At 53.5% G+C, this 26,766-nt stretch overlaps 1 protein-coding gene across 4 annotated transcripts in view; it reads right to left on the bottom strand.

Moving 5' to 3' along the window:
* Positions 1–22,356, bottom strand: part of TTC38 (tetratricopeptide repeat domain 38) — a 25,783-nt gene extending 3,427 nt beyond the window's left edge. The window contains exons 1-13 of one of the 4 annotated variants that reach the window (XM_023221731.1): positions 22,247–22,356; positions 21,728–21,805; positions 18,201–18,282; positions 16,524–16,695; positions 14,865–15,038; positions 11,821–11,896; positions 8,809–8,928; positions 6,509–6,568; positions 5,273–5,311; positions 3,427–3,508; positions 2,007–2,172; positions 1,017–1,176; positions 680–828 (exon numbers count right to left, since the gene is read on the bottom strand). In XM_023221731.1, coding sequence (XP_023077499.1) covers positions 680–828; positions 1,017–1,176; positions 2,007–2,172; positions 3,427–3,508; positions 5,273–5,311; positions 6,509–6,568; positions 8,809–8,928; positions 11,821–11,896; positions 14,865–15,038; positions 16,524–16,695; positions 18,201–18,282; positions 21,728–21,805; positions 22,247–22,279 — 1,391 coding nt within the window. In that variant the 5' untranslated portion in view covers positions 22,280–22,356. The other 3 variants (XM_023221732.1, XM_023221733.1, XM_023221735.1) reach the window with 3 other exon arrangements.
* Between the last annotated feature and the right edge of the window lie 4,410 nt (positions 22,357–26,766).

Below are 26,766 nucleotides of genomic sequence, written 5' to 3'. Positions count from 1 at the left end.
CCTAACACACCCTCCAGCCACGCCACCCTCCTAACACGCTCACCCTCCCTCCTAACACTCACCCTCCAGCCATGCCACCCTCCTAACACTCACCCTCAAGCCATGCCACCCTCCTACCAGCCCCATGCCTGGCCTGGCTAAACCCACTGCACTTTCGGGTGTGCCCTCAGCTGCTGCTCCCTCAGTGTGAGTTTACGTGTGTCTGTGGGACTGACTGCTCCCTGTCGCTCCCCCAACTACAGATGGGCTCCTGGTAGCCAGTGCCTGGTGTGCCTGCTCACTGCTGCCTCTCGGCACCCAGCGCAGGCAGGCAAGAGAAATGAGCTGAGGTCTGAGCATTAGGTGTCAGCCAGGTGCAAAAGGAGAAAGGGTGTTCCAAGCGTGCAAAGGCCCAGGAACCTGAAAGAGCAGGACGTATTTGCGTACTTGGGCAGCTCAGCATGGCTAAGAGGGAGTGGGCTGGGGAGGGTGGGAGGCTGGGCCCGGGGTCGAGCTGGCTCCACTTGGTCAAATTGAGCCCGCTAACAAAGGAGAACCAAATTCCCCGCAGCCTCCCCACCTCACAGCCTCAGAAGCAGGAGCACCTCAGGCTAAGGGTGGTGGGGCTTCCAGGCACTTCCGAGGTCTGCGGGGAGAGCCTGTGAGAGTCAGGAGAGCTGGGCAGGGGCCAGGAGCTCACCGGGCCACGTTCTTATGGACGCTGGAGGCGCAGTTTAAGGCCGCATGAATCAGCAGCTGGTTGAAGACGTCTCTCTGAAATACCAATTGGGCACGTGAGGCTCCGGCACCTCGGGACGGGGGAGGTGAGCCCCGCCCACCGTGGGCCACCTGCTCTCCAGGGAGACAGTGGTGTTGATGCCACACCCTCGATGACCAACTTACAGGGCGGGAGCGTGAAAGACACAGTCACATCCACATTGTGGGCACCAACACCACGGGAGAGACTTGGGGGCTGCAGGGTGCCCAGACTCCCTGGCCCAGTCCCCAGGCGCCCCGGCTGGCAGCCATCGGCTCACCTGGGCATTGCTCCCACCGAGCTGGACGATCCGGTAGCGGATGGGCAGGAGCAGCTCCAGGACGCGGTCAGGGTTCCCGTCCTCGGCCTCCACCAGGGCCTGGCACAGGGGCAGCCCCACGTCTCGGGCCAGGAGGTGCTGGCAGTTCTCCCCTGGAGATCTGCGAACCCGAGACAGTGCCCTCAGCTGCCTGCCCATCACAGAACATCCGGGAGGGGCAGGGCCATTTCTTCCTCAGCGAGGTGTCCCTGGCCCAGTGCCTGACACATGCCACGCTGATGAGGTGAGGTGACAGGCGGGGCAGCCCATCGAGGGGACGGCACAGGGCACTAAGCTCAGACCTGGGTTGGAGTTCGCCCATTTCCAGCTACCTGGTCCCCCACCTTCTGGCCTCAGTTTGCTCATCTGTGAAGGAGGCACAACAGTGCCAGTCTAACAGAACTGTCAGGATTGCTGACAAGACAGGCAAAGGCCTGGCACTGCAAGACAAGGCAATCACCACCCCCAGAAGGGAATGGGCAGGGCAGCCCAGGTCCCCCAGGTCAGCCCTCACCAGCTCTTGCCAGGCACCATCCCTGATTTAGATGGGGAAACTGAGGTTCAGACCAGAGAAGCACCTCGCCCAGGACCTCAGGGCCTGTAAGCAGCAGGTGTCTCTGGTTTCAGGGCTTCGCTGTGTCCTCTCCACAGGAGGCAGCTCTGTGACCCTGAGGATCTCATACCCACGATGGGGATGGAGGCAGCTCTGTGTCTTGGGGCAACCAGTTGTACAGCTGTGGGCCACACACCTGTGGGTGCACACACCTCGGGGGTCTGCACCAGGGGACGCATATCTATAGGGGTGCACACCTGGGAGCAGCCTCCATGGGCATCCCCCTGCTGCACTCACAGGCAGGGCAGGCACTGAACAGGTCTCCGCATGGCCCTAGCACCCTGTCACCCTCTCGGCAGGGTGAGGACCCCCACCCCAAGAAGGTCCCCTCTGCATACTCGCTGGCGTCCCGCAGGGTGGTCAGCAGCTCCTGTGTGGTCTGGCGGTCGTGTGCACCCAGGGATGCCATCAGGAAGTGTGCATCATTGAACAGCAGGATGTGGTCTTGGCTGTGCTTCCGGGTCACAGGCAGGACATCCTGCCACCGCTGGCCCACAGACACCCCTGAGGACATGGGGAGGAGACCCAGGGCCTGGAATGAGGCTCTGGGGTGTGTCCTGTGCAAGGGTCTCCCCCACAGCACTTCCCTTGGAGGCCCTGATGACCTTGTCCCAGGTGAGAGGCCGGGGAGGTAGGCAGGGCCATAGGCAGTGTCTGGCCTTGTGCTTAGACCTCTGTGAGGACTGTTTAATTATAGAAGCCATAGATGCGTGAAGTAGGAAGCACATTTTAAAAAGTGTCAAAGGTTATTAAACAAAACCTCTGTCTGCTGTGACAAACCCAGGCCTCTTGGATCCCCAGGCCTTCCCCACACAACCCCCAGCTTCCCCATGGATGCCCCGGGCCCCCCACTTTTCTCTGGGTCTCCAGCCTCAGCCTGCCCTTCCCACAGGTGGGCTCCCTGGCTCTTGCACCCCTCAGCCTGCTGTTGCCTGATCTGACCACATCGAGCCTGCCCTCTGGCCTCTTGTTCTGCAGCAGGCTGCTGGTTTCTATGTCCCGGTAGCTTTGGATGGTCTGCTTTCTCTGAGTGTAACTCTTTCCCTTGTCTCTGCCCAGCAAGCCCCATACATGCTTCTGTGGCTCACATTTCACCTCCATTAGGAAGCCTTCTGAATCTCTAGAAACAGCCTGCCCTGCACTCCCTCAGGTTCCTGAATTGCTCAGCCCAGGCCTGCACCCCTCATTGTACTGCTGACCCAGGGCCTAGCCCAGGCCTCTGTGGTTCCAGATGGCTCTGCTGAGCCTGAGGTAAGGGGAGAACCATCTGGCACCCCAGTGGTTGGCTGGAGCCCTCGACAGCCCCTGAGCTGTGGCTGATCCCTCCAGGCTACCTGTAGAGCATGACAAGGTTGAGAAACCTGTCTATAATCCCAGGGAGTTGAGAAACTCTCTCATGTTTTAGGAAAGGAGGTGGCATCGAGACAGGTGGCCAGGTGCCACCAGTGCCCCGAAGGCTTGGCAGGCCGGCAGTGGGAACAGCAGAGCAAGTGCCACCCTGGGTGCAGAGCTGGAGGCTTCCACATCGAGGAGCGGTGGGAACTGTTAGAAAGGGCAGTGTGGCCTGGGCACCCCCTCCAGCTTTGGGCCAGCTGGGAGGCAGCTGCAGAGCGGTACCCAAGGCAGCGGCCAGGTCTGAAGAGGGGTCTGGAGCGGCTCACCCATGAGCTCTTGCCCAGCCCTGGGCCTAGGCCACAGCACCCTCTTCCTCGTGTGGGAGGAAGAGGCAGAAGCCAGTGGGGCTGCAGGGGTGGCTACCTTCCATCTGCAGGCGATAGAGCATGGAGCAGCTGTCCACCATGTCCAGCATGGTGCCACTGGCCTGCAGGCTGGGAAGGATCTGGAAGACAGGGCGCCAAGGCGGGCTCAGCTGGTGGGCCAGATGAGGGGGCTGCAGGCACAGCTAGGGTCAGCCTGTCTAGGTGGGGTGGGGCCCGTATAGAGCAAGCCCTCTGCCACTGTCCCCATCACCTCAACTAACAGGCCCATCACCCTTGCCTGGGGTGTAGACTGCTCCAAGCACTAGAGGGGTCACCAGGCGGACCTGAAGAAAAAGCCCACTGCATTGCATACCCAGGACCCGGACCAGGCCCAAAGCATCTGCCACCTCCCATCCCCGGGCCTCAGACCACACTGGTGGGAGGGTTGTCTGCCTGGTCATGTTTCTAGACTCAGCTTTGCTGAGCAGGCCACCTCGAGTTCTTGGAGTATGTCACCCATCACTTCTTTTTTTTTTTTTTTTTTTAGGCAGAGTCTCCCTCTGTCGCCCAGGCTGGAGTGCAAATGGCGCAATCTCCGCTCACTGCAACCTCCACCTCCTGGGTTCAAGCAATTCTCCTGCCTCAGCCTCCTAAGTAGCTGGGATTGCAGGCGCCCACCACCACACCCAGCTAGTTTCTGTATTTTTAGTAGAAACGGGTTTCACCATGTTGGCCAGGCTGGTCTCCAACTCCTGACCTCAGGTGATTCACCAGCCTCAGCCTCCCGAAGTGCTTGGGATTACAGGCGTGAGCCACCACACCCTTCATTTCTTACTACAACTTCCTGACCAAGGGAAATTACTGTGTGCTTTTCTCTGATGTTTAGATCCCCAGATCACAAGCATTTCTGTGGTTCCAGACTTTTATGATGAAGCCATCCCTGGGGTCCTTGGAGCTGGGAGTCAGGCTTTTATTTTCCCCTCTCAAAAGAGTGTCTGGGCCCGGGGAGGAGGAATGGGGGGTTAGTGTTTAATGGGTATAGGGTTTCAGTTTGGGAAGATGAAGAATGTTCTGAAAACGGAGGGTGGTGATGGTTGCACAATGTGAATGCACTTAATGCCACAGAGCTGTACCTTTCTTTTTTCTTTCTTTTTTTTTTGAGACAGGGTCTCGCTCTGTCACCCAGGCTAGAGTGCAGTAGCGTGTTCTTGGCTCACTATAACCTCTGTCTCCTGGGTTCAAGCGATTCTCGTGCCTCATCCTCCCAAATAGCTGGGATTACAGGCGCCTACCACCATGCCCAGCTCATTCTTTGTATTTTTAGTAGAGACAGGGTTTCGCCACGTTGGCCAGGCTGGTCTTGAATTCTTGACCTCAAATGATCCACCCGCCTCAGCCTCCCAAAGTACTGGAATTACAGGCGTGAGCCACCACACCCAGCCTTGTACACGTAATTTTATGTTATTTTTATTTTATTATAGTGAAGAAAAAAAATTCCGGCCGATTGCCCCATTGCACTCCAGCCTGGACAGCAAAAGAGAAACTCTGTCTCAAAAAAAAAAAAAAAAAAAAAAAAATTCCTATGGGTAGACCAGTTGTCTTACCAAAGAAAAGTGATCTGAAAGGGCTGGAGGAGAGTCCACAGTTGCAGAGGCGAGGCCCTTACATGTGTAAATCTACCAGCACCCTTGGGGTGAGCAGGGCCAACCACTGTCCCCAGCATAGGCAGGGTTACAACATCGCTCGTGGCAAAATCAACCCCATGAGGCCTTACACAAGAAACATGTTCTTGCTCCAGCTGTTTTTCTGGCTGGGACAATCCTGAAGAACTCAAAGATCTGGTCTCTTTGAGACTCAAAGGCAAAATGCTACAACAAATTGAACACGGTGTGAGTGCAACTTACGTGACTATCAAAGATGGTCAGCGCGGCCTCATATTCGCCCTGGAAGAATAAAATTCTCCTGATTAAACTCTGGAGAAAGCAAAGTGTAATACTGGGACGTGAACTGAAAACAGCCAGGCCAAAGCCCCCTGAGCACATGGCCTCAGGCCTCCACCTCCTCTCAGAGGGGGACGGACAGTGTCTTGGTGGCATTGGGATGGGAGAAGGTTAACTCGCTTTCAACCGGACCTTTGGTTCCCCAGTGTAGAAAGGACAGCAGTACCTGTGCCGCCACCACTGAAGAAACAGGTGTTGTGGAAGCATTCTCTCTCCTAGTGGAAAAGTTAATATAGGTATTGCTCATACTAACTGCTGTAAGCTTTTTCGTATATTTCTTTCTAGTCTTTTTTTTTCTTTTTTTTTTGAGATGGGGTCTCACTCTATCACCCAGGCTGGAGTGTAGTGGCACAATCTGGGCTCAATGTAACCTCCGTGTCCCAGGTTCAAGCGATTCTCATGCCTCAGCCTTAGGACTACAGGGAGGCGCCACCACGCCCAGCTAATTTTTGTATTTTTAGTAGAGACCGGGTTTTACCATGTTGCCCAGGCTGGTCTCAAACTCTTGACCTCAGGTGATTTGCCCGCCTTGGCCTCTCAAAGTGCTGGGATTACAGGCGTGAGCACTGCGCCCAGCCGCCTTTCTCTTTTCTGTGTATGTTTCCTCTCCTGTACATTTAGCTGGGTTCTGTGCTGTCTTCCAGACACTGTATCGTCACATTCTTATGTCATGACAGGGCCCTCATGTTCTCAGCATTTCTCACTTTTTGGACATTCAGGGAGCCTCTAGCTTTTGTGCAGGATAAAGAGCACTGGAAGTGACAGTCTGGCACATGGAACCCTGCGGCGGAATCACTGGGGTCAAGGGTGTCACGAGCAGATGCCCCATACCCTGGCTCCCGCTGGAAGATCTCATGGCCCAGGCAGGTACACCCTGCGGGGTGGGGGTCTGGCTCTCGGCTCCAGCCACAGGCACTTGCTCTGAATGGTCTCTACAAGTTACACACCACAGGCGTGATTTCCAGGCCTCGACAGTGAAAAATCCCTACAACAGGTCAAGCCTGGGACGTTCTTTGGAAACAGTAATGCTCCATTGCATCAGGGCTCCACGGGATGTGAATACACAACAAAAGCCAGAAAAATCTTTCTCCCTCTGGAATCTCTACAGGATAAGACAGTGCAAACAGGCAGCCACCTTACCTTCTCAATCAGATATAAAGCCCAGTGCCAATAGTTATGACAAGCCAACATATCAGAATCCTGGAGGAGAAAAAAAAAAAGAATTTATGAAAAGTCTGAAGACCTATGGGAAAAAAAAATATGTTGTTTTGTGCTAATGCAGAAACCATCATTTTTTTTTTTTTTTTTTGAGACAAAGTCTGGCTCTGTCCCCCAGGCTGGAGTGCAGTGGCACGATCTTGGCTCACTGCAACCTCTGCCTCCTGGGTTCAAGTGATTCTCCTGCCTCAGCTTCCTGAGTAGCTGGGATTACAAGTGTGCACCACCACACCTAGGTAATTTTGGTATCTTTGGTGGAGACAGGGTTTCATCATCTTGGCCAGGGTGGTCTCAAACCTCTGACCTCAGGTGATCTGCCTGCCTCAGCCTCCCAAAGTGCTGGGATTACAGGTGTGAGCCACCACACCTGGCCACAGAAACCATCATCTTTGAGTGCAGGAAACAATATTCTGTGTCTGTGCTGGGTGCCTCCGGCCACATAATCTCTTCTACTTGGAAGGGCAGTGACTATTATGCTGCATTTACCAAGGAGGAAACGGAGGCGAGGGGAGGTTCCCAACCCGCTTGCCTGAGCTGGGGAGCAGCAGCCCCAGGACCGGCGCAGAGGAAGTTACTTCAGCAGCTCCAGCTGTGCCTTCCTTACATGTGAAGTTGAGAAAAGGAATCACAGAGCCACTCCACAGGGAGTGGCCCAAGGCCCATGGGTGCCCAAACAGCTCAGGGCACTTGGATAAACTCCGGGTGCGGTGGCTCATGCCTCCCAAAAGTAATCCCAGCACTTTTGGGAGGCTGAGGCAGAAGGATCAGTTGAGGCCAAGAGTCCAAGACCCACCTGGGCAACATAGGGAGGAGACCTTGTCTCTCTAAAAAAAAAAAAAAAAATTTAAATTAGCCAGGTGTGGTGGCACACGCCAGTAGTCCCAGCTATTTGGGAGGCCAAGGTGGGAGGATCGCTTGAGCCCAGAAGGTCGAGGCTGCAGTGAGCCCTGATTGTGCCATTGCACTCCAGCTTGGGTGACAGAGAGACAACCTGTCTCAAAAAAAAAAAAAACCAAACCAAACCAAAAAAACCTGCAGAGATCAGCAGGCCCAGGGCCAAACTCCAACAGGTGCTGGCAAAGCCCCGAGAGCCAGGGGGGTGGGTGGCATGTCAGTGACTCCCTTAGGCCGCCCTCAGTATGAAGCGGTGTTAAAGCAGGGCCTGTGCTGGGCTCAGAGCTGGCCCCTGCTAGGGTATTTCCAAGCTCGGGAGACTGGACTCGTGATCCTCAACAAGGGACAGTGCCCAGCACTCAAAAACCTCAAACAAACCTCACTGTCCCTGAGAAGGGAACCTGACAGCTGCCCCCTTGACAGAGCTGAATCTGGAGGCCCGAGGGTCCTCCGCCGTGTGGCTCAGACCGCACAGACCCTGCTTGGGAGCCAAGTGCTCACCCTTCCCTGATTTCTTGCTGACCCCAAATACAAAGTGGGTATTCAATTAACGCTGAGTGAGCGACCCTGTGTCCCGTCCCGGGGAGGTCCCATCTCCCTTGAGCCCAACAGGCTCACCTGACGCGGCCCTGTCTGTCCAGAGGGCCCACCTCCACCATGACACTAGCCTTTCCTTCTCTGAGGTCTCTGCAGGCGTTTCCGCCTCTGCCTGGACACCACTTTGCCTCCCCTGGAAAGAGGGACTGACAAAGCCTCCTGCACGGCCCATGTCTGCCTTGTACCTGGGCTCTAGGACACCAAACTGTGCAGCTCTCCTCTCCCTCACAGGCCACTGTAGGCTTTGGAAGCCTTGCTCAAGCTGGGGACGGTTGGGATGCTCTCCATCTTCCCCCTCTGTGTGGCACACACCTGCTCATCCTTCAGTAGCCAACTCAGAGGTTGCCTCCTCCAGGACACCTTCCCTGGCCACTGTCCCCCCAAGTCCAGTTGAGTTTAATGCTTCCTCTGGGTTTCCACATCCCACAGAGGGTCCCTGTCATGGTGTAGCTCATGCGCTTCTAGGAGGCTAATCGTTCCTCTTGACCAGGCCCTGTGAGGACAGAGGAGTCTGGGCTGGACCCTCAGTGGAGTCCCTAGGGCAAGGTACAGGCCTGGGGTGGGGACTAGAATCTTGACTGTGCTCTGCTCAGCAGCCAAACACCTGAGGCAGGTGCAGGAGAAGGAGGAGAGGGAACCATGTCCCGTAACTCTTGTCCATAAAGCCTTGGCCTAACTCAAGAGGACGCAGTGCATTTCCCAGGGAGGTGAGCCACCGACAAGCATCGTACCTTCCAGTGGGTCTCTGAGTGCTGCATGAATTCCAACCCATCCTTGATCTCTGCTTTCATCTCGTGGATGTGAGCGATGGTGTGCACCGACCATGCGTCTGTCGGGTTAATAGATAAAGCCTACACAGGGTGCGGGGAAGAGGATTCCAGATAAAGCAGATCAGTCAGGCTGCCAGGGCAGGCGATGACAGGTCTCTAAGGGGCAAGAGGGGCCTGGGTTGAACGGGGTGGAGCAAGTGGGGGGACGGGGCTCTGACTCAAAACACTGACAATCAGCACCGCTTCCCGCCCACCCGGGCACACCAGCTCACGGGCCTCACTGCCCGGTTCACAGACGAGGAAGCTGACTTAGGGAGGCTATGCGACTTCACCCAGCGGGACAGCGGCAGGATCTTTCCAAGGCCAGGGCTCAGACCCAAGCCCACAGCATTCTGCACACAGCTGAGGCGCCTGCAAAATATGCCCGCCCTCTCTGGGCCTCAGTTGCTGCCAGGAAGGCCACAGATGCTGCCTTCCTCTTAGAGAAGCGGTTACTGCCCACGTGAACGTGGTGTGAACTGTCAAGTCCTCCAGTGGCTGTGGCTGTCTCTTCCCACTACCACATATGTGAGGACACGTGGCTTTCTGCGTGCAGAAACAGCTGGCTTTAAGGTTATCACAGTTCATGACAACAGCCGCTCCCATGACCTGTGAGCTTGACAGCGACCAGCGAGGCAGGCTGGACTCATGGAATGATCCTCCCCGCCTAGCGGTTTCTTTCTTCTATTTATGTATTCGGCTCATGTTTGCTAAGCATCTACTCGGTCCCAGGCGGAGCTTACAAAATCGAGCAGTAAACTGAGGCTGACAGAAGTCCCATTGCCTGGCTTGCACCCAGGTCCCCCATGCCAAATCATGAGCTCCCACCAGCCCCACTGCCTCAGTCTCCCCACGCCTTTCACAGGGGTCCAGAAGCCCCACGTTCCTCTGCCCTGGCCCAGCACCTGCTGAGAGGCTTTTGGCAGGAGGTCGGCCCCAGCAAGCCCTGCCTCTCTGCCCACCACTCAGCTTTCGTGGGCCCAGTCCACTCTATGTGGGAACGGAGGGAAAGGAAGTGTGTCTGTAGGGGACTGTGGGCACCCCTGGGGCAGGGGCTCTGAGCACAGGACACTTGGGCACAGTCTAAGCAGGCTGGGCGCGGGGTCCTGAGATGGGACCCTGCTAAGCATGCTGCTTTCACACATGTAGGGAGTGAAGGGTGGTGGCTGTCACCAGCTCTGATGGGCTGACCGGCTTCCTCCTTCTCTTGGAACCCCACCATGGCTCCCTGGGAAGGAGTCCAAACTGCATTTCCAGGCTACAAGGCCCAGCAGAATCCAGTCCTCGCCTGCCCCTCTACAGTCCTGGCTCCTGGCTCCCCGGCTTGCTGCCTCCTCCCTAAGCCTCCACCCATTGAGCCACTTGGAGCTCCAGGTCCCCAAGCTCTGTGGCTGTGCCTGTGCCTGCTGCCTGCCTGCTCCTGCCCTGGCTCCTCCTGCCCTCACCGGCCTGGGGCTGCAGACACATGGCCCATGTGTTACCACCCCTGGCCCCATCACAGCCCCCTTTTCCTGCCCAGTAGTTGCCGGTGGGGTGCTGGTGTTGAAGTCAAAGAGTTGGTGCCTGCAAGACAAGGGACAGGAGGCGAAAGGGGATCAATGGAGCAGGAATGGACCCTATCTACCACTTCTTGCTCCTTGCAAGGCATGGGGGGACTTGCCACATCTGGTTTGCCACAGCTACTCTTGTCCAGAGCTTCTCCAACTGTCTCAGGAGCTCTCAGGTGCCCAGATGGATGCCACCCATAGGAGGGCCCAGCTGCCATGGTCTCCAAGGGACTTTCCTACAGCTGATCCCTGGATGTGGTGTCTGGTCACCCAGGCCATAGAACCAAGACTGCCAGAAAGCCACTCGGGTCCCCCACCAGCCCTGACTCAGAGTTAAAGCCAAGAACATATCACTCAAGACACAAGTCTCAGATTCTATAATCAGAGCAGTCTTCAGAGAGCCCAGGGACCGTTGGGCCCCAGTGCTGTCTCCTGGGGAGGGTGCTGCAGGCCGACTAGGGCAACTGCTGGGGGAAGAGCCCCAGCCAGGATGTTGGGAGGCGCGGCCTGGAGCAAGCAGCTGAAAGGACAGCCGTTGCCAGGTGGCCTGGGTGGAATCCGGCTCTGCCATCTCTGAGCCATGTGGCCTTAGGCAGGCTCTAGCCTTGGCCTCTGAGCCTCGGGCCCCTCATCTGGGCAACAAGGAGTTGAACATCACGTGGGCAGAGCTGTGTGGACACAAGCAGACACATATAAGGTGCCGCACAGAGCCGGGCACAGGAGCAGCTGTCAGTCCCTTGTGCATGGCAGCCCCTCCATGGGCCTCAGTTTCCAATCTTGCAAGAAGAGAAGTACAGGAGAGGGACCCCCAGAGCATGAGACCACCCACGCCCCATGCCTGACAGCTTAAGCCCACCATCTGGCCCTGGGAGCAGTTACGCATGGGCACCCAGCAATCATCACGACTGGCCATCATCACTCAGCTCCCCGAACCTCTGGTGCCGTGAGTGATGCTTAGAAATGCGAAGTTCAGGAAGGAAGAGCCAACGTTTATTTACACTTCGCCTCCTACAAACTCCTGTCCCTGCAGGGCAGTGTGGGCTCTGGAGCCAGGCAGAGCTGGAGGGAGCCCAGACCCGCCACTCAGTGCAACCCCAAGTGAGTGGGCTGACCCCAGCTCCCTGTACCCCATCAACCTCATCTGCAGATGTGGAACCAGTGTTAGCCAAGGAACATGGCTCTGGGGACCTCAGGGGGCCACAGGTGAATGACAGCCCCTGGCAGGCGGCAGCTGCTCACACTAACATGAGCTCCCCAATCTCTCTGAGGAAGTGAGAGCGGGGATGGGGTTCACCAGGGTCACACATGAATGGTGCCCCTCACATGCCCTGGTCCACCCAACAGCTGTTCCCCAAGGGGTCAGGCACCTTGGGAAGGACCTACTTACCTCTTTGGCAAGTTTTTCTGCCCGGTCATAGAAGTTGGTTTCCATCAAGCCAAAAGAGTAGATGCCTTTCACATAGCTAAACACAGAAAAAATATCTCAGAATACAAAACGATGGACAGGTAGCAGTTTAAATTGTGTCCCCACAAAGATGCACTGAGATCCTAACCGCCAGTACTGGGAATGTGACCTTTTTTGGAAATAGCGTCTTTGCAAAGGTAATCAAGTTTAGAGGAGGTCATATGGGATTAGGGTGGGTCCTAACACAACGACTGGTGTCCTTATAAGAGGGCCGTGTGAAGACACAGATGCAGAAGGAAGGAGGTAGGTAAAGACCAAGGCAGAGTGATGCAGCTGCAAGCCAAGGGACTTCAAGGCAACTCCGGGCACCACCAGGCTCTAGAAGAGGCAGGAAGGACCCGCTCCTGAGGCTTTGAGGGTGCTGGCCCTGCTGACACCTTGGATGGGACTCCTGACCCTCAAAGCTATACCTATGTGCTGCTCCAAACCACCTAGTTTGCAGCCCTTTGCTATAGCAGCCACAGGAGACGGACACAATCGCCATCTCCATGCCAAGCTCTGTGCTTTTTAGCAATTCCGTGCTTCAGACTGGTGAGGGGCAAGATGAACATTACATCCGCACAATCATCCCCAAAGCCGGCACAGAGAGCGGCCCTGCTCCTCAATTAGCATCCCACCTTCCAAGAATCAACACGGGTCTCCACTGAGAATAACAAGGGTTCTTTCCCTCCTGTCTGCATGGTGACATCCACCCAGAGGCATGACCCAGGGGCACCTCCCTGGGAAGCCTCCGTGACCTGTGGGCTGTCAACAGCTCCTCCTTGGCTTCCTCAGTGCTGTACACGGTCCCCTGCCTGGCCTGGAATGCACTCAGTGGACAGCCGGGTCCTCCTCAGACCCGGAGCTCCTACAGGCTGGGACCTGTCTGTCCAATTCACCCTCAGCCCAGGCCCAGCCCAGGATGGGCTGGAAGACACTACTGAATAACTGCACACTTCCAATCTCTCACTCTTTTTTTTTTTTTTGGAGACAGAATCTCTCTCTGTCGCCCAGGCTGGAGTGCAGTGACACAATCTCAGCTCACTGCAACTTCCGCCTCCTGGGTTCAAGCGATTCTCCTTCCTCAGCCTCCCGAGTAGCTGAGATTACAGGCACATGTCATCACACCCAGCTAATTTTGTTATTTTTAGTAGAGATGAGGTTTACCATGTTGGCCAGGCTGGCCTCAAACTCCTGACCTCAGGTGATCCACCTGCCTCGGCCTCCCAAAGTGCTGGCATTACAGGCGTGAGCCACCGCGCCCAGCCCACACTTCCAATCTCATCTGCAACTGCGCACCCGAGTATCTAGGGTGGTCACACATGAAACAGGTTTCTTTCCTGTGATTTCTTGGGGTTAAGTTAAAACAAAATAGAGCAATGGGGCTTCTGTTTGAGACGAAGATGTTAGCTTCACTACTGTGCAAGGAGATTGATTCTAGTTTTTGTTATTCATTGAAGCAATGTTCTTAAGCACTGGCTTCCAGAGTTATCTTTAAAATATATATATATATATATATATATATATATGTATCGTGTGTTTACTGGGGTCATTTAATCCTCAAGACTTAAGCTATTTCTTGTATGCTTACTGTGTGACAGGTACTACTAGGTTCTTGTGATGGTTAATTTTTTATGTGTCAATTTGGCTGGGCCATGGTGCCAGTTGTTTGGTCAAACACCAGTCTAGACGTTGCTGTGAAATATATATTCTTTTAGAGACGGAGCCTTGTTCTGCTGCCCAGGCCGAGTGCAGTGGCATGATTGCCAGCTCACTGCAGCCTCAAACTCCTGGGCTCAAGAGATCCTCCCGTCACAGCCTCCTGAGTAGCTGGAACTACAGGGACATGCCACGGTGCCTGGCTAACTTTTTTCATTTATTTTTTCTTTTTGTAGAGACAGGGTCTTGCCATGTTGACCAAGCTTATCTCGAACTCCTGGGCTTAAGCAATCCTACAGCCTCAGCTTCCCAAAGAGCTGGGATTACAGGCATAAGCCACTGTGCCCAGTCCTGTGAAGCTATTTCTAGATGTGATTTGAGTAAAGCAGATTACCCTCCATGTGGGTGGGCCTCATCCAATCAGTTAAAGGTCTTAAGAGAAAGACTGAGGCCCCTCGAAGAAGAAATTCTGCCTGCAGACTGCCTCCAGATGCGAGGCTAATGCTGACTCCTGCAGGAATTCCAGCTTGCTGCCCTGCCCTACAGATTTTGAACTTGCCAGCCCTCACACTCACATAAGGCAATTCCTTAAAATAAATCTCTACCTCTCTGTCTCAGAGCTCTCTGGGCTTCTCTGGAGGGTGCTGACTAAATAATACAGCTTATTAACCTCTCTGAACCTCACAACTATCCTGTAATGAAGCTGCAGTGAAGTCATTCCTGTGTGGTGGTCACTGGGGCTGTTCATGCACATTCCAGGCCTCCTTCTCTTCCCAAGCACAAGGTAGAACTGTACTTCCTGGTCTCCTGTGGGTGGGCGAGGTCATGTGATCAGCTCTGGCCAATGACTTGGGAGTGACAGGGTATCCTTTTCATTCTAAACCTTTAATTGCCACTGTAAGCCCCCCCAGGAAAGCTTGCTTTTCCCTCTTAGTGACAGGTGTGTCCAGAGGGCAGCTGCTTCATCAGCTGGGATCCTGGATGCAGACAAGGACATGGCGGCAGAGCCCTCATCCCTCCTAAGGTGCCATGTAGTATGAGTAAAAAATAAACCTTTGCATAATAAGCTTTGGGGAAGAGGAACCAGGGGATGTTTGTTACTGCAGCAAAAACAATCCCATACTGACCAATACATAATGGTACTACCTCATTCACAGGTGGGATGAAAATCAAATGAAGACAGTGAAGCCTTTGAACTTTAAGGAACTAGGAGAATAGCAACAATGGTCCCATTATTTTTAGGACAGGCCCAAGAGAGTCACCATATTTTTAGGGCAGAACAGAGAGATTAAGAAACAGAAACAATGTGATTTCCAGCTGGCACATACCTGCTTAGGGGGATGTCAGGTGTCCAGAAGGGGTAAACTCGAGCAACAGAATCTCGCATCTGTTCCTGATAGCCCAGGTAAAAATAAGCATCATGGGAAAATTTCAGGGCCAACATGTCTGTTGGGTGGTCCCGGAGAATCTGTTCCCATAGTTCACAGGCTTTCGGAAAGTTCCTGGAAACCGAGAAAGATTTCTCACCAACACTGAACACACAGTCCACCCACACGGGGAATGTAAGAGGCATCGTTTCTCACCAATGTCATGGTCTACATGGACGTGTTTTTTAAAAAATCAGTTTCTGGCCGGACGTGATGGCTCCTGCCTGTAATCCCAGCACTTTGGGAGGCCAAGGCAGGTGGATCACGAGGTCAGGAGTTCAAGACCAGCCTGGCCAAGATGGTGTAACCCCGTCTCTACTAAAAATATAAAAATGAGCCAGGTGTGGTGATATATGCCTGTAATCCCAGCTACCTGGTAGGCTGAGGCAGGAGAATCGCTTGAACCCAGCAGGCAGATGTTGCAGTGAGCCGAGATCATGCCATTGCACTCCAGCCTGGGTGACAAGAGCAAAACTCTGTCTAAATAAATAAATAAATATCAATTTCTGTGTTAGGTTATGAATCAGAAAACTGAAAACCCAGTGGGGAATTTTACTGTTTAGTTCAACTGGAAAAAAAAAAAAAACTGGTTTAACAAATTGCCGAGGATAATCCCACTGGAGACGGTCAGACACCTGCAGGAAGTCTCCGAGGTGGAATCACACCTGGGATGACTCACCAGGAAGACCAGGCAGCACCTCCCCAGTCTCCGGGTTCGGAATCCCTGAGGCCCTGCACAATTGGCTAAGGTCACCTAACTGCAGGGCATCTCGCCTGCCTGAGCAGACATGGGGGCTGTCCCAGAGAACGAGGGAACCAGCGTGGGAACAGCGGGGGGATGACGTGAAAACCAGTGCAAGGGCAAGGAACATATGGGTGAAGATTTGATTTGATTGTTTATTTCCCACCAGAAGAAGCATGTTTTCTTCTGTCTTCCCTAACCTAGTAATTTCTGTAGTGTGACCCTATTATTTTTGTAAGGAAAATAATATACAATTTACTTAATGAAACAAAGTAAGTTACTTTCTTTTTTTTTTTTGAGATGGAGTCTCGCTCTGTCGCCCGGGCTGGAGTGCAGTGGCCGGATCTCAGCTCACTGCAAGCTCCGCCTCCCAGGTTCACGCCATTCTCCTGCCTCAGCCTCCCGAGTAGCTGGGACTACAGGCGCCCGCCACCTCGCCCGGCTCATTTTTTGTATTTTTTTAGTAGAGACGGGGTTTCTCCGTGTTCGCCAGGATGGTCTCAATCTCCTGACCTCGTGATCCGCCTGTCTCGGCCTCCCAAAGTGCTGGGATTACAGGCGTGAGCCACCACGCCCGGCCAAAGTAAGTTACTTTCAACACTCAGTTGGGAATCTTCACCAACTGCTTCCTCACTCAGCACTCCACCAAGGATGGGGAAGCAGAAAGGATGTGATTTTCCGTGAGAGCATCTCAGGAGGCGAGGAGAGAATCGCTCTCCCACCCCGCCCTGCTCCCAAGGGTGTCAGGAAAGGGATACCCTGCCACTCCCCCAGCACAGCCTCAGGGTGCCAGCTCCCGGCCCAGGGAGGCCCCTCACCCCTTGGCAAATGTCTCTACTGCAGACACGTGCAACTGCTCCCGCCTTGTCAGCGGCTGGGTTCTTGAAATCTCCACCATCGTCTTCACAGCCAGGTCCAGTTCTTTGTCCAGCTTCACGGAGCTTCCAGTGCCAATCAGTACCAGGCCAGTAGAGATGGCGTGGCCCATCGCTGGTGGGAGGTTAGAGAACGGCTGGTGGTTCAGCCCAGCCCAGCCCAGACTCCATATGTCACAGAGACACCCCATGTCCCAGGAGGGGCCAGCCAGGCAGCAGTAGGCTGTGCACTGTGGCCCTGCTGACTGCAGAACTCAGCCTCGGTGCTTGTCAAGCATGGAGGGAATGGCAAGCCTAAAGGCACCCTTGAATATTTGTCTAGTGAGGGCACTGTGCTGAGTGCCAGTGTCTAAAGCACCTTCCCCTTCACTGGATGAGCACTTAGCCTCTGCCTGCAGGCTCATCAGTGGCCACTGTCACACAGCCAGCACGCGGCTCCCGGGAGGCATCAGTGGATGCTGCTCATGATGGTCTGGACCAAGGAGGCCCCGGAGCACAGAAGTCACGATGTCATCTGTGCCGCTCACACATGCTAAAAGTTAGGGTGGGGGTGTGTGCCTCGTGGCCCTCGCAGCAGCCTTGCTGGCAGAAGTGCAGGCCCCCAGGCCACACTCTGGGAGAGCCAGGGTGTCCATTGGCATTTGGAACTTGGTCACTGGCTCAGGCCTGGGACCTAAGACCCAACCATAGTGCGAGGACCACCCATGTGGCCCCTGGAAAACAGCTGGTGATTCCGATAGTCGAGCCCAGCCCAGCCCAGCCCAGCCCAGCCCAGCCCAGCCCAGCTCAGCCCAGCCCAGCCCAGCTGATGATTCAGGTGGTTGGAGGCCCCTGATCAGGGCTCAAGGTCTGCTCAGAGTCCGAGCCCACCCCTGGCGCCTGGCTCCCCATGACTGGGTTTGGCTCTCCGTTCTCCCCCAGTTATTTCCTTGTATTTCCTCTCCAGGGCAGTACAAGCCCCTGCCTTAAATCTGACCAGGCTGCAGCAGGGTGAGAAGGGGGTCCCTGCCACCGTGACAAGACCCTGTCCCCTCATCAGCCCTTCCCCCAGGCCCGGAACCTTGCTGCATCCTGGAACCACCCACCTTCAATGCACTGTGCTGGCTTCCCATGCCCACTGTACACATGGCTTGCCTGGATGCCAGCCTCTGTCACCCATCAGTGACCATCTCTCCCTGGCCACTTAGATGAGGTCTCACTGGTCCCCTGACAGAGGCTGCAGCAGCCACCTCTCATGTTCCAGGGATCTGGGCCTTGGATTCAGGAAGCTTATCTAATCCCAGTTGTCAACCACCAGCTGGGTGGCTTTAAGTACGGTCTTACTCTTGCCAACCCTCAGTTTCGTCATCTGAGAAATGAGATCAGCATTTTTATTCAATAATTGATGGTGATCAGAGAAAAGGCAAGAAAAACGCCTATTAGAACCTGGCATCTTTATGGAAGTGACTGTTTTTCCAAATACAAAGGCGCTGTCATCTTCTCTCCCTCTGTGCAAATGCCACCCTGGTTACTGCCACCCAACCTGCCTTCCCCATCCCAACTGTGTGCCGGTGATAAAGGAAAGAGAGAGGGGCTGGTTGCGTCAAGCGGGGCCCCCCACCCAGGGAAGGTGTTACTCACCAAAGGTCGGATCTGCTGCTTTGAGCTTTGACAGGCAGCCCTCGATGCCACCGAGACTCTTGTCATTGGTCCATTTTACATACTAAAATGGGAAAAGCAAAACAAGTCCTCACAGAGCCCTTGGATCATTCTAGCAAAGGTGTGGCTCTAAATCCAGGTTCACACTCCGGGAGGCCAAGGCGGGCAGATCGTTTGAGGTCAGGAGTTCGAGACTAGCCTGACCAACATGCTGAAACTCCATCTCTACTAAAAATACAAAAATTAGTGGGGCGTGGTGGCGCACACCTGTAGTCCCAGCCACTTGGTAGGCAGAGGCATGAGAATCACTTGAACCCGGGGGCCAAGGCTGCAGTGAGCCAAGATCGCGCCACTGCACTCCAGCCTGGATGACAGAGAGACTCCGTCTCAAAAAACAAAAAATAAAAATAAATCCAGATTTGTTTTTCTTTGTAGAACACTGAGTGTTTTCTGGACTCTAACCCAAAGAAGGCATAACCTGGCTAATAACTTTCTTCATACGAAGAAATGAAATACACATCACCCGAGGCACACTTTCTAAGGCTAGGGATGCTGCATTTCCAAAAAAGAAACATCAAAAGGCAGGTTCTGGCCAGGTGCGATGGCTCACACCTGTAATTCCAACACTCTGGAAGACCGAGGTAGGTGGATCACTTGAGGGCAGGAGTTTGAGACCAGCCCGGCCAACATGGCGAAACTCTGTCTCTACAAATAATACAAAAATTAGTCAGGCATGGTGGCATGTGTCTGTAGTCCTAGCGACTTGGGCAGCTGAGACTTGGGAGGCTGAGGCAAGAGAATCGCCTGAACCTGGGAGGTTGCAGTGAGCCGAGATAGCGCCACTGCACTCCAGCCTGTGTGACAGAGAAAAGAAAAAAAAAAGGGCAAGTTCCTCCTGACAGGTGACCTGCTACACATCGGCTTCTTCCGCCCTAAGAGGAGCCTTGAAGTTGGTCACGACAGGAACATTCCTGCTTCTTATTCATTCGTTTTAAAAATAGTCACAGTAAACATTCATTTTAGAGAGTCAGAAAGACACAAAAGTTGAAAGATAAAACTTATCTTTTTTTTTTTTTTTTTTAAATTGAGACAGAATCTTGCCCTGTCACCCAGGCTGGAGTGCTTAGCTTCCTCAAACCCCTCCCTCTAGGGTTCAAGCAATTCTCCTCCCTCAGCCTCCTTAGTAGCCAGGATTACAGGTGTGCACACTGCGCCTGGCTAATTTTTTTTTTTTTTTTTGAGACAGAGTCTCGCTCTGTTGCCCAGGCTGGAGGGCAGTGGTGCTATCTTGGCTCACTGCAACCTCCACCTCCCTGGTTCAAACAATTCCCCTGCCTCAGCCTCCCAAGTAGCTGGGATTACCAAGTAGCTGGGTGCACACCACCATGCCCAGCTAATTTTTTTGTATCTTTAGTACAGATGGGGTTTCACCATGTTGGCCAGACTGGTTTCGAACTCCTGACCTCAGATGATCCACCTGCCTCAGCCTCCCAAAGTGCTGGGATTACAGGCGTGAGTCACCGCGCCCAGCCCATCGTCATTTTAAACAATTTGGTGCATTGGTACCTGGTCCTTTATTCAAATGCCTCTTTTTTAAAAAAGTCCTAGATCTATAATCATGCATTAGATTTTAAAATATGCCCTTTCAGTTATCTAACCTACATCTACACAGAATTAGTACATGTATGTGTGTGTGTGTGTGTATATATATATATATATTTTTTTTTTGTAAGACAGGGTTCACTCTGTTGCCCAGGCTGGAGTACAGTGGCACAATCACAGCTCACTTCAGCCTCAACCTCCTGGGCTCAAGCAATCCTCCTGCCTCAGCCTCCCAAGTAGCTGGGACTATAGGCTACACAAGCATTTTGACAAGATAGAGGAGGGTTGGCACAGAGATTTAAAGAATCGAAGTTCTAACATAGGACAGCACAGAGACACCAATACACGGGACAAAATATGCACAGGCTGGGAGGATGAGCTACCACTGATTGGGGATGTGGTGTGTAACAAATCGAGTACTGGGGGCCGGGCGTGGTGGCTCACGCCTGTAATCCCAGCACTTTGGGAGGCCAAGGCCAGGGGATCACAAGGTCAGGAGTTTGTGACCAGCCCGACCAACATGGTGAAACCCCGTCTCCACTAAATATCCAAAAACTTAGCCAGGTGTGGTGGCGCGTGCCTGTAACCCCAGCTACTCCGGAAGCTCAGACAGGACAGTCACTTGAACCTGGGAGGCGGAAGTTGCAGTGAGCCAAGATTGCACCATTGTACTCCAGCCTGGGCCAGAGGGCAAGAGTCCATCTCAAACAAAAAACAAATCGAGTACTCTAAAGAGGCCAGCGAGGTACAGGAAGGGCAAGTGAGCCAGGTCAAACAGAAAATAAACAACTCAGATGCCCACAGCAGAGTCCCTCGGCAGGGCAGGCTGGGAACAGCAGGGCAGGCTGGGAACAGGAGGGGCACCCATGGCACAGTCACAGCATTCCATCAGTCCTCTCTTGTTCAGCCAGTAGGCTTCTAAGAGCTCCCTGGGTCCTCATGTTATGTGGATGAACTCAGTATGCAGGGGCCTCACCGCCCATGCCAACGCCAGCTTTAGTTTTCTATCAGTGTAGTTAGGCCCAGGTTCACCCTGGTTCTGCCTCTAATTCATGGACAACCTTCAAGTCAAGTAGGTTCAACTCTCTGAGCCTCAGTTCCCCTACCTGTCAAACAAACTAGTTGGATCTTCTGAGACTTCTCCTAGTTCTAAAACTACAGGACCCTTCACGGGTAGAGAAACGACTGGTAATGTGGCAGAAGGTCTTGACACAGCCTAGGTGAAAACGGTATATTCACAGATGCATCCTGGGACAGGATACCATGTCCTAAGTAGCCAAGCCCTGCATCAGACCCTCAGCAGGCCACAAGGGGAGGCCCAAGGAGGCCAGCACCCTCAAAAAACATCCCCATGGCACCCACTGCTGTCCACCCACCACTCAGAGTCCTGGGGAAGGAGGGTGAGTGCAGAGGCCCTCTCAGGACGCTGTGGGCGGCAGAGATATGTCCCCACGCTCCCACGTCCTCCAGTACAGAGTGCACAGATGTACTGCCATCTATTGCTAAGGTCATGGTGCAATTTAAAAAGCATTCCCCAATTTTAAAACCTTCCCAGGCCGGGCACGGTGGCTTACGCCTGTAATCCCAGCACTTTGGGAGGCCGAGGCGGGCGGATCACAAACAAGATCAGGAGAACGAGACCATCCTGTGAACGGTGAAATCCCATTTCTAGTAAAAATACAAAAAATTAGCCGGGCGCGGTGGCGGGCGCCTGTAGTCCCAGCTGCTCAGGAGGCTGAGGCGAGAGAATGGCGTGAATCCGGGAGGCGGAGCCTGCAGTGACCCGAGATTGCGCCACTGAAGTCCAGCCTGGGCGACAGAGTGAGAGTCCGTCTCATACACAAAAGCAAACAAACAAAAACCTTCTCCTCCACAGAAGGGGCCGCGGCCTCTCTAGGCAGGCATACCTGGGTCAGCGTGGCATCAAACAGCTTGCAAGCTTCATTGCTTGTGGTGGAGAGCGGGAGCCTCGCATCCTTCCAGGCCTATAGACAGCAAGGAGGGAATAGCAGGGCCTTCTTCCCAGGAGCCCTTCAAACTTCAACACACACAAGTCACCTGGCCCCTCTGACCTCCACCTTCCGCATCTGCAAGATGGGCTCAGGCTCCCTGTCCTGGGCCGATTCCAAGGAGCCCCTCACCTTTGCGGGCTTCCCTGCGTCCCACGCCACGCCCAGTGAGCTAGGATTTTTAGGAGGTCTTGGGGTCTCCCGAGTGCCCTGACAGGCGCCCCTTATTTCCCTCAGTGGGGACTCCACAAGAAGGGCGTCGGGTCCCTTCCAGGTGTTGCCGCGGACGCGCCCGTGCGCCCAGGGCTCACCCTACGCCCGGCGCCCAGGCCATGTCTCCCGCCATTCCGCCAGCACCAGGCCATGCCCAACAGCCGGGGCCCGAGGGGGACCTGGCCGGGGGCAGACTCCGTGTACCTGGCAGTCGCGCAGAGGTGAGAACGCGGCCATGTTGCCCCGGGTCGGAGTCCACGGGGAGCTGCGGGCACCCGGGCCTTCCGGGGAGGGGGCGGGGCGGGCGCGGAAGGGGCGGGGCGGGGCGGCCGCGCTCTCCCGCTTGCTCACTGGTGGGTTTCGGACAGACCCGCCGTGGTCCAAGATCCGGGCCCGGCCGGGCTACTCTGTAACGCGACGGGTGCGCGGACTCCCCTGCCATTGGGCTGCAGGAATCCGGGCCAGGCTGGAGGGGCGCGTTGGTGTGAGCCCCCAGTGCACGCGCCTGCCCCCAAAGGACTGGAGCCCGGGGCAAGAGGGCGGGGACGCGGACCTGGGGATGCGCGCACCGCGGTCCAACCCCCTCCCCTCGCCAGGGGCTTCTCCCTGCAGGGGAGCCTCCAGGGGAGGCGGCTGCTGTCAGGGTCCCTTGAGAGCAGGGAGCTCCGGGACACCGGTCACTTTCAAGATTATGTCGTCGCGGTCGGCAGCCACACGCGCGCGCACGGCACAGATTCATCTGGCGTTCGGGGCAGGCTTCACTGAGTCGTCCCGCCGCCTCCCATCCTCCCTTCTCAAGGATTTGCCGCGGAAAAAATCGCTCTGTCTCCCGCAGTAGCGGTTTCTCGCTCTGGGCTGGCCCGGCCCGGCCCGAACTCTGCCATCAGCCACAGACCAGCCCCAGCCTAACGGGCTCCCCTAGTTTAATCTGACCCCGCCCCAGGGTGCACGAATGAAGGGCGTAGACCAAGTGCAGGGGCAGATCTGGCCTTTATTTAAAATGTTGATATTTTGTTCATCATGGACTTTTTGCATTAGTTTTGATTTTTGAAATATTTCATTGAAATATTTGTTTTATGTGAGAGCTGAAAAGATAAAACTCTTGGAAGAAAACAGAAGTAAATCTTCATGGCCTTGGATTTAGCAATGGATTCTTAGATGTAACATCAGAAGGACAAGCAACAACAACAAAATAGATAAGTTGGACTTTGTCAAAATTAAAAACTTTTCTGTATCCAAGAACACTACTCAGGAAACTGAAAAGATTAACACAATGGGAATAAGTATTTGTAAATCATATATTGGATAAGAGTCTAGAATCCCGAATATATAAAGAATTCTTGGCCGGGCACAGTGGCTCACGCTTGTAATCCCAGCACTTTGGGAGGCTGAGGTAGGAGGGTCACCTGAAGTCAGGAGTTCAAGACCAGCCTGGCCAACATGGAGAAACTTCATCTCTATTAAAAGTACAAAAATAGGCCGGGCACGGTGGCTCACGCTTGTAATTTCAGCACTTCAGGAGGCCAAGGTGGGTGGATCACGAGGTCAGGAGATTGAGACCATCCTGGCTAACATGGTGAAACCCCGTCTCTAATAAAAATACAAAAAAATTAGCTGGGCATAGCGGTGGGCACCTGTCATCCCAGCTCCTTGGGCGGCTGAGGCAGGAGAATGGCATGAACCTGGGGGGCAGAGATCCAGGTCAGATCTCTCCTCGCCCCCACCCCCTTCCTCTACCACTTCCAGCCTGGGGGCCAGAGGCAGCCTGGGGAGAGGGCAAAGGCCCTGGCTGAGGAGGGGAGAAGTTAATAAGCAATGATGTATTCACTTCACTGTGTATTAGTCAATAGAATTCTGACTAGTACATGGGTTCAACTAGTACATGGGCTGAAGAAAACTTTATTTTTATTTTTTGAGACAGAGTCTCACTCTGTCACCCAGGCTGGAGTGCAGTGGTGCAATCTCGGCTCACTGCAACCTCTGCCTCCCAGGTTCAAGCGATTCTCCTGACTCAGCCTCAGAGTAGCTGGAGTAGAGGCGCACGCCACCACACCCGGCTAATTTTTGTAGTTTTAGTAGATGGGTTGTCACCATGTTGGCCAGGCTGGTCTGGAACTCCTGACCTAAGGTGATCCACCCACCTCAGCCTCCCAAAGTGCTAGGATTACAGGCGTGAGCCACCGTGCCCAGCCAAGGAAACTTTATTCTAATCAAAGGTGAACCAAGAACTTTTTAGCCAAGGAGTGGGAAAGAACTAGGCTCAGGCAATGCATGTGCCTGAGCAGGGGTTTGTGGGGGGATATATACATTCTTTTTATTAAAATGTAAGATCTGTTTACCCAACATACTGGTTACAATAGTGAGAAAACCAGTCCCAGGGTGCTTAGCACCATTATTTGTAATGGAAAAATATAGACAGCAACCTTGACAACCACCAGTAGAACAGATGAACTCTAGTAAACAGCCTTAGTAAAATACTCAACAGTCATGAAAATGAATAAACCAAAGCTACATGAATCAATGTGATCTTTATAGCCTGTAGAAGAATATATGCAATATGATGGCATTATGGAAAGTCTAGTAACAGGCAAAACAGTATATTCCTAATAAACTTGTCCCTACATAATAAAACAATACAGAAATGCAAGAGAATAAAAACTAGACCTAGGTTAATAGTTACCCCTGGGAGGAGGCTGGGGATCCTCCCTTGAAGGATACACTGAGGCTTACAGTCCTATTGGAATTGTTTTATTTCTCTAGCTGGGGTATGGGCATATGAGTGATCTTTATTCTTTTTTATATCTTTTTGTAAATCTTAGTTTATCATCAGTAAGAAGTACCCTTTGCCCCTCCCATTTCTCCCTGGCTACTGCCGCACTATGTCGGCAGAACTTACCCAAAGAATTGTATGTGGTCATCTCCACCTCCCTATCTTCTTCTCATTTCCCCCTCAGTCCACTCCACTCAAACTTTTGCCCCACCACACCACTGACACTGCTCTTGTCCAGGACACCAAAGATGCCCTGTTCCCAAATTCAGTGGCCATTCATCTGTCTGACCTCAGCCACATCGGACATGGCTGGCCACGCCCTCTTTCTTGAAACCCTCTGGCCCTGGCTTCCAGGACTGCCCCCTACCACCTCCCTGCTCTCCTGCCTTACTGCCCTCCTCCTCTAGCTCCACTCTGGCTGGAGCTTTAAATAGAGGACTCCAGGGTCTGTCCGCTTCTCCATAGTGCCTCCTCCCTACGTGACCACTGAGAACCCTAATCTGTCTTCAGTCCTAGCATTTATTTCCCCTACCCTAGTCTGCTCTGGCTGCCATTACAAAATACCACAGACTGAGTGGCTTAAACAATTTATTTCTTATGCTCTGGAAGCTGGAATCCAAGATCAGGGTGACAGCATGGTGCAGTTCTTGGAGAAGGCCTTCTTCCTGGTTTGCTGACTGCTGCCTTTTTATTTATTATTATTATTACTATTATTATTATTATTATTATTTTGAGACGGAGTCTTGCTCTGTTGTCAGGCTGGAGTGCAATGGCACGATCTCGGCTCACTGCAACCTCTGCTTCCTGGATTCAAGCAATTCTCCTGCCTCAGCCTCCTGAGTAGCTGGGACTACAGGCACATACCACCAGGCCCAGCTAATTGTTTGTATTTTTAGTAGAGACGGGGTTTCACCATGTTGGCTAGGATGGTCTTGATCTCTTGACCTCTTGATCCACCCACCTCGGGCTTCCAAAGTGCTGGGATTAAAGGCATGAGCCACTGTGCCTGGCCAGACTGCTGCCTTCTTATGTTTTCACATGGTCTTTGTCTAGCATGTGCATGTGCATGGTGGTAGAGGGGGGATGTTTCTCCTCTTCTTATAAGGCTGCTGATATGGTTTGGCTGTGTCCCTACCCAAATCTCATCTTGAATTCCCAGGTATTGTGGGAGGGACCCAGTAGGAGGTAATTGAATCATGGGGGCAGGTCTTTCCCATGCTGTTCCTGTGATCGTGCATAGGTCTCATGAGATCTGATGGTTTTAAAAAGGGGAGTTTCCCTGCACAAGCTCTCTTCTCTTGTCTGCTGCCACGTGAGACATGCCTTCCACCTTCCACCATGATTGTGAGACCTTCCCAGCCACGTGGAACTATAAGTCCAATAAACCTCTTTCTTTTGTAAATTGCCCAGTCTCAGGAGTGTCTTTATCAGCAGTGTGAAAATGGACTAATACACTCACGGTAAGTGCCCCACCCTCATGACCTAATTAACTCTAATTATTATACCACCCAAAGGGTACACCTCCAAATACCATCAAGTTGGCAATTAGAGCTTCGGTATATTAATTCAGGGGGACACATTCACTCCACGGCACCCCTAAATACCAGACTTGGATCAGAATGACCAACAGGAAACTGCTGACATGTGACCATGTTTGATCTATCAAAGCAGCAACTTCCTGAGATCACACCTGATAAAGACCTCTTCCTGACAGGCACAGGGAGTCGTCCTCGTTTGCTCTTTCTTACTCACATCTGATGTGCAGGGCCGGTTTCATCGGTGTGCACCTGGGCAGTCACATTCGGTCTCACACATAAAAGGGCCCTGTGCTTGCTTCAATGCTCTGCTGTAGCTGTCCAGATATTCCAAATAACGTTTGAATGAGGAACAATGCATTTTCCATTGGCAGAGGGCCCCCAAAATTACATAGCTGGTCCTTCTGACATCTAATCCA

Source organism: Piliocolobus tephrosceles, chromosome 19, assembly GCF_002776525.5.
Source record: "Piliocolobus tephrosceles isolate RC106 chromosome 19, ASM277652v3, whole genome shotgun sequence".
Taxonomy (NCBI): Eukaryota; Metazoa; Chordata; class Mammalia; order Primates; family Cercopithecidae; genus Piliocolobus; species Piliocolobus tephrosceles.
Note: the sequence above shows the minus strand (reverse complement) of the source record. Positions and strands in the feature narration are given on the sequence as shown.